The following is a 6,741-nucleotide window of genomic DNA, read 5'->3' as shown; positions in this document are numbered from 1 at the left end:
AAAAAAAGAGAAATGTTTGTAGTCTGTATCCATTTTCTTAACCGCTTATTCCTCACAGGGTCGCAGTGGTAGTGGAGCCTATCCCAGCCGGCTTCGGGCAGTAGGCGGAGTACACCCTGAACTGGTTACCAGCCGTTCCAGGTTAGTCTGTATATATTTTTCATTCGTGTCTCGACGTTGGCCGGCCGACGGGCGTCTGGTTGTGTCTTGCCACATCATGCAATGGAAATTCATATTTTGAATCCTGGCAAAAACTGTGGCCCAGGCTCCACTGCCACTCGTGAAATGTTATGGCAGAACCGCTTTAATTAATTAATGATTTAACATAATAGTCATATTCTTATTGTAACTCTTAACTTAAAGTACGTTGCCTATAAAAGAAAGTGAGACTTATTATCGCCTCGGGGAGGTAGTTCCGACCAAAGCAAGTGGCCTTGCACTTCCTACTTAGCATAACTACTGGAAATGCGGGGGGGAAAGTGTTTCCAAAACACTTTTGCTAAATAATAAACAACTTATGAAAGCCAGGGGTTTTCCTGGCTCAAAATGAGGCAGAGGTGGTATCATCCTGACTATGATGGGTGACTACCAATATCAGGTATCGGTGCAAATACCAGTCTCATTTTAAGGTATCGGTACTCGCGGCGGTGACCTGTACCATTATTGGCCACCCTCCTGCAGCCATTTTAGGATCAGTGACTATAAATGAAAAATTATATGAATACAAAGTAATTGTTGCCATTAATTTTTTACTACAATCATTGAAAATGAATCCACTAGTGCATATTAAATTGTAAATATAGTTGTTGTTGTAAAACACTATGTTTATCGTATATACAGTATTGTGTTTTTATGACTTTGGCGATGGCTGCAGCGCGCCACCTCTGCCTTACAACCAGGAAGTGGGCGTGTGCAACGGCTTCTCCATGATCTGTTTCTTCTTCGGTACATTAAATTTTTTTACAAAGGAAACAAAAAGAAAGCTGTTTCTGCTTCGGTTTCAGGTCTTTCCGGTGCACTGCTGTTGATATAGCGCCTCCATGATGGTGCAACACTGCAACTGCAGTTCAAACGCGTTGCTGCCGAACTCAACACAGCTGGAGCACTGTGGAAAAACCCTGAAACCTTTTATGTGTGTCAGCTTTTGCGCAAATCTGAGGGTCATGGAAATGCACTTAATAATAATAATAATGATGATATGATTGAACTTCCCATGCCTCTGAAAGTAATACTGATAATGAAGACAAGCTTTTTTTTTTTAGGGTAAAAAAATAAAGAATAAACCTTGAGTACTTTTAAGTAGGGATATAACAATAACGGCAATATTGTGATATTGCAAAATTTAAAATTGCCACAATATCATCGTTGTAATGTCACAATATGAAAAGCAGCACATCTGTTAAAAATGTCAAGTTGATTTCCATTTGTTAGAGCCATTGATAGAGAGAGTTTGGCCTCTTTATCAACAGCTCTGCCATTTGTGATGTTCTAGCATTCTCTGGTGGTTAGTTTTTAGTGCTGTTTAATTTTCATACGGCATGTGTTGGCCCTTCTATGTTTAAAATCCACACTAATTGTCAGATGAAGGAAACGTAATATGCTTGTGAATGGAGCCAATACTGTATGGAGAAAACTCAATGTGTGCGTGAATTAGTGTCTCAATAATAATATTCAAGTGTTATTACAGATTATATGTTGTTTATGTGCATTGCTGTTATGTACAAAAACACAATATTGTGCTTTTTATTTATTATGAGCTCTTTTTTTTTACAATATCGTGACCTTTTTTAATATCGCCATCCTTCCCACAATATCGTCGATAATTATTGTGTCGTGACCTTCATATCATGATAATACGGTATTGCGATGTTTTGATATTGTTAGATTACATTAAGTGGTAATCTTCAGCCAATCTGCAAATTATCTTCGGTAGTTCCAAAAGTTCTAATTGACGCTATGTTGGACAAATTGTTACCTGCACTACGGTCTGCTCAAAATAAATGAAAAGAAACGACAAATTCAGCTTTTTGTCATTTTTTCTGTTATACCGAACTATGACCCCACAACTGAGGCACAGACTGAACCATTAACATTACACCCCTTCTTGGAACGCTTTTATTTTGAAGTTGCTCCCAGCAGCATATTGTGGCAGAGAATGAGTTTGGGGTATTCATATTGCTGTTACAAAGTATTGCGACCCAAGACAACAACACAACTTTGTCCTGAAATCACGTTCAATAGCCAGTTAACTAATTTGCTCCCAAAAACATATAAATACATTCTATTTTAAATATGACCATGCTCCCAAAAATGTATTTATACGTTTTTTATGCTATGGCATACAGAAGGCTTTGATGCAGCATCTGAACTGAAGAGAATGCATGAAGCAATTGTAGTTATTACAAAAACGGCCAGCGGGTGGCAGCAGAGTATAAGGAATCAACCAGGGCCATGTTGCAACAAGCCGTTTCCCCCCCACTTATTCACAGATTTGTGAATAATGATGAAACTTAGCTATATTCTAATGCTAATTGCTGCAAAACGGAAACAGATAGAAATATACATTTTTTTCCCCCGATGAAAAAAAAGAGTCTCTAACCTTTCTTTTGGCAGCTTCCAGGTTTTATAGCAATATAACACAATATTCTGTGGGCCTTGCAAAATCTGTCAAAATCCAGTAAAACAACCGGGAGCAAAGGTGGTTGCTTTAGTGAAAATGGCTGGGAGTGAATGAGTTAAGGGCGTTTATTTTTTATTTTTTAAAGCAACTTAATTACGTTGACATTGTATTGTACTGTTGCTAGCTTTTAGCGGTACCTAACAACAGTAGCGGCTAACCTAGCTAGCGGGTAACAGCGAGAGCCATCTGACTACTTTTCAAAGGCAGTCAAGTTTGACTCTGCGCATTTGGATGCTGGCCAGCCTGACTCAGTCGCCCCAGTCGGTAAATATTAAATCGGCGCATGTTGCCAGCCACCGTGCGTACTTCCTTCCCACAGCGACAAACAACGAATTGTAATCACTTGATGTCAGTCAGCCGCCTGCCCCATTAACGAAATACATTTGGCGCATGTCCGTCAACCACACCCCTTCCCAGCCAAAGAAACCTTGGGCCGACCCAACTCAAAGTTGGCAAGTATGGTCCATGAATGTAGATCAACACTGAATGAATTGGAAAATACTCTCACTGTCAGAATACTTACAGCATGCTTAAGGGTGCACATTTCATATAGGACACATCCCAAGGCCCAAATATCACTGTAGAGGAAGGCAAAAAAAAGAGGGAGGATAAGAATGATACAAATGCAGTACTAATAACACATGCAAGCAAGGTATGTTTACATGCATTCAGTAATATACCAGCTCAATCTATGAATAATCATTTTATTAAATCATTATTTCAATCTCAATCAGAATCATCGGAATTATTATTTTTTCTATAATTGTCCAGCCTTGATATACAGTGGATGTAATGCTTCTTGTCGTGCGTTTACTTTTAACTTAATTGGGGTGTCATTAAACAGCTTAAAAGACGGTTTGGGACGTCAGAATCACATTGATTCGTTCCGTGCTAAGTTGCTACATACAACATGGTGGCGGGGCATTCAGGATACTTTCACAATGAAGGGAACCTGTAAATGCACCACGTCGTTCACCACATTAATCGTTTTTCTTTGATTTTTACATTTTAAAGATTGAGAGAAGCCAAAATCTAAATCACGATCAAAAATTTTATTTTAAGCGTCCAGCCCTTATGTCTTATTTTGTGGACCCTATCAATGACGTCATTGATCAATCTTGCAAATTATGACATTACAGGCGATCACCAATCATGCATAAAATGCCAATTATCAGCCGATCACGATCAAGCTGATCAGATGGGTGTAAAGTCTAATATCCATAATATTCATGTTACGGCCGGAACGCGGCAGAGTTGAGTGATTTCCAAAACAAAATATGGGCAATCTGTAACAGTTGGCAGCTCTGCAACTGTGCTCATACATGCGCACATAATTATATGCTATGGCAGATTTTGTGAAGTATTGACAAACTTTTGGAAAATATGACACTACGGGGACCATCCCTTTATAATCTTTTTTTGCTACTTAGTGTTTAATGAATGGAATGTTGGAACGCTCTCACAGTGAATCTTTTAGAATTGATTATCCTATCAATTATTCCATCAAATCGAGTAATCGGTTAACCTTATGTGTTCCGTCCACGGCAAAAATAAAGGGAATTATTCTTACTGTTCCACAACATTTGGAGAGGAGTTTATAAACCACATCACAAGTCAAAACCTTATCTTGCAGGAATTCCAGTCAGTGCAAAAAAATATATAGATTTTTTTACTGTGACTGACAAAGACAAAAAAAAAAAAACATGCAGTCGTGATCCATTACCTTTTGTTGTTGTACGGTTTATTTTCACAAATCTCTGGTGAAAGGTAATAAGGGGTTCCAATGCATGTTCTTGCAAGTTCTACCGTGCTGGAAAAAAAGTTTGGGATAAGAAAAACAGACTTCAATATGCTTTATAATTCCTAAATAACGGCTTCATTCTTCTAGAATGTTCTTATACCTGTTCAGCACCCTTGCAATCCCAAAGTCGCCAAGTTGCACAGTCCCATCTTTTGTTAAAAATATGTTCTATAAAAAGACAACATGAATACAATCAACTATAATATCTAATAGAGTCGACGCAGAACACAAAAGGTCAAAGAAAAGTATATTTCTACGTTACATAGCACCTGTGATTTGATGTCCCTATGAAGGATTTTTCTATCATGGATGTGCTTTAGTGCTAAGCAAATCTGCACAAACCAATCGAGGATCTAGGTGGGAAGAAATTTTGAGGATCAATGCATTGAAAGTCATATTTTCCAGTGCCAATTTTCCATCACATTTTGCACACTTTTATATGGTAGAAAAAAATAATCTGCCCTGAAAGGTCATTCAGATTTTGTAATTTACCTGTTCCTCTGTGAAAAGCATTCCTTTCTGAGAATTAATCTTCTTAAATAGATCACCACCCTCACAGTAGTCCATAACTATATAGAGACAGCCCCCCTCTATAATGTCATGAGGAAAAACATTATTATTTTCAAAAGAACATAGAGATACATAGATAGATACATAGATAATGCATTCTTTCCCGTTTGCAGCTAACATATCTACTGAAGCATACCTTCAAAAGACTCCTTGTACTGGACAATGTTTGGATGACTCATGTTTGCAAGAACTGACACTTCTTTCCGAGATTCTTGTCTCTCCTTATCCGACATCTGATAATGTACATTATAGGTCAATATTAAAGCTGTAAAATGTATGTTTACATGTAATGGGGAAACTTGATGAACTGCAAATTACCCCGGATATGCTGACCTCCTTAATGACATATTGATGCCCATCCTTTTTGGCTTTGACAAGGACAGCCTTCCCAAATGAACCTTCCCCAATTTTCTTCACCTTTTCATACTTGTCCATGTTAATGGAATGAGTGGTATTTAATACTGGGCCTGGGGAGGGGGGGAAAACTAAGAAAATAAACATGAGAACATTTTCCAAATATATCAAGAAAAAAAACGCTGTTAACACATAGCTACACCTTCAAATAAGATTGTCTCAGTGCTGCGAATTTGAATTTGGTCAGGTTTCGCTCTGCAAACACACAATTACGTTGTAACGCAAACAGGAATTCCTAAGTGATAGCAAGACAGCTAATGTTAAGCTTACTAGTTAGCAACACGAAGATAGTGGAATAGGCCCATTAAACACCAGCACACGAACACAACCGTATAAAATCTACAAATACGTTTGTGCTGTCAAAATATAGTTATGCAAGTCATATTTATCTTACCATTACCTATTCTATCGAGCTGACATCGCCTCTTTCTGTTCCGCTACAAAGCTTAAATCTACCTAGCAGTCTGTCAATAGCTTCATTCTTATTGGCCATGGTCAACTTTGGCATTATTCTACTGGTTCATACGGCTGTCCGTCATTTTCATAACAGTAGTTCCCACCCACACAACATGGCAGTTTTTGTGTGGACGCTCTCCATAGCAACCAAACGCTGGCTTAAAAAACAATTTGACAAAGCCGGAAAAATAGACCCAGAGTTCCAATCTAGTTAAACTAACTTGATATCTATGTTAAATAAATATTACAATTTGTTATGGTTTTGCATTGATGATAATATTGGTGCTAATATTAACAGAGACGTCACGTTTGAGTTATCTCACCTTGGAGCTCAAAGACGCCAATAAACAGGCACACCTGAATGGAATTGTGCAGGTGAAAGACGTTGAGTCGAACCTTTCCAAATGAGACATCAACATTAGACAAAGGCCCAATCAAAAGTATTCAACAAGTTGTGTGTGATTGGCCCAAAGTGTTGAAGAGATACAGATTTTGCATGTTGGGTAGCCTAATTATATATATATTTTGTTAACATATTACTGTGATTCTCAGCTAGTGGGTAGGGACCCGAAAGTGAGTCACACACCTGACAAACATTGTGTTAATGCCCTATGTGGTCAAGAATGACACAATTGTATTTATTATCATGAGCGGTATAGAATGTACCTTTATTCAAGAGCTTTTATCGGCTATAACGCAAGTACAGTGGTTACACGAAGATGCACACACAGACTAACAGCTAAAATTCAAGATAAATGTCCTTTTGCTCTTTCTTCTAAAAATTTTAACAGGCCCACACTTAACACAGTACACTAAGAGA

The 6,741-nt window shown here is 38.1% G+C and overlaps 1 protein-coding gene across 21 annotated transcripts in view; it reads right to left on the bottom strand.

Moving 5' to 3' along the window:
- Nucleotides 1-6,015, bottom strand: part of nek1 (NIMA-related kinase 1) — a 53,631-nt gene extending 47,616 nt beyond the window's left edge. For 16 of the 21 annotated variants that reach the window (XM_077585204.1, XM_077585209.1, XM_077585216.1 and 13 more), the window contains exons 1-8: nucleotides 5,866-5,995; nucleotides 5,370-5,536; nucleotides 5,188-5,284; nucleotides 4,974-5,071; nucleotides 4,751-4,834; nucleotides 4,582-4,649; nucleotides 4,404-4,490; nucleotides 3,204-3,258 (exon numbers count right to left, since the gene is read on the bottom strand). In XM_077585204.1, coding sequence (XP_077441330.1) covers nucleotides 3,204-3,258; nucleotides 4,404-4,490; nucleotides 4,582-4,649; nucleotides 4,751-4,834; nucleotides 4,974-5,071; nucleotides 5,188-5,284; nucleotides 5,370-5,486 — 606 coding nt within the window. In that variant the 5' untranslated portion in view covers nucleotides 5,487-5,536; nucleotides 5,866-5,995. Of the gene's footprint in view, nucleotides 1-3,203; nucleotides 3,259-4,403; nucleotides 4,491-4,581; nucleotides 4,650-4,750; nucleotides 4,835-4,973; nucleotides 5,072-5,187; nucleotides 5,285-5,369; nucleotides 5,537-5,859 lie in introns of all 21 variants that reach the window. The other 5 variants (XM_077585205.1, XM_077585212.1, XM_077585211.1 and 2 more) reach the window with 5 other exon arrangements.
- Nucleotides 6,016-6,741: the final 726 nt, after the last annotated feature.

Source organism: Vanacampus margaritifer, chromosome 13 (genome assembly GCF_051991255.1).
Source record: "Vanacampus margaritifer isolate UIUO_Vmar chromosome 13, RoL_Vmar_1.0, whole genome shotgun sequence".
Lineage (NCBI taxonomy): Eukaryota > Metazoa > Chordata > Actinopteri > Syngnathiformes > Syngnathidae > Vanacampus > Vanacampus margaritifer.
Note: the sequence above shows the minus strand (reverse complement) of the source record. Positions and strands in the feature narration are given on the sequence as shown.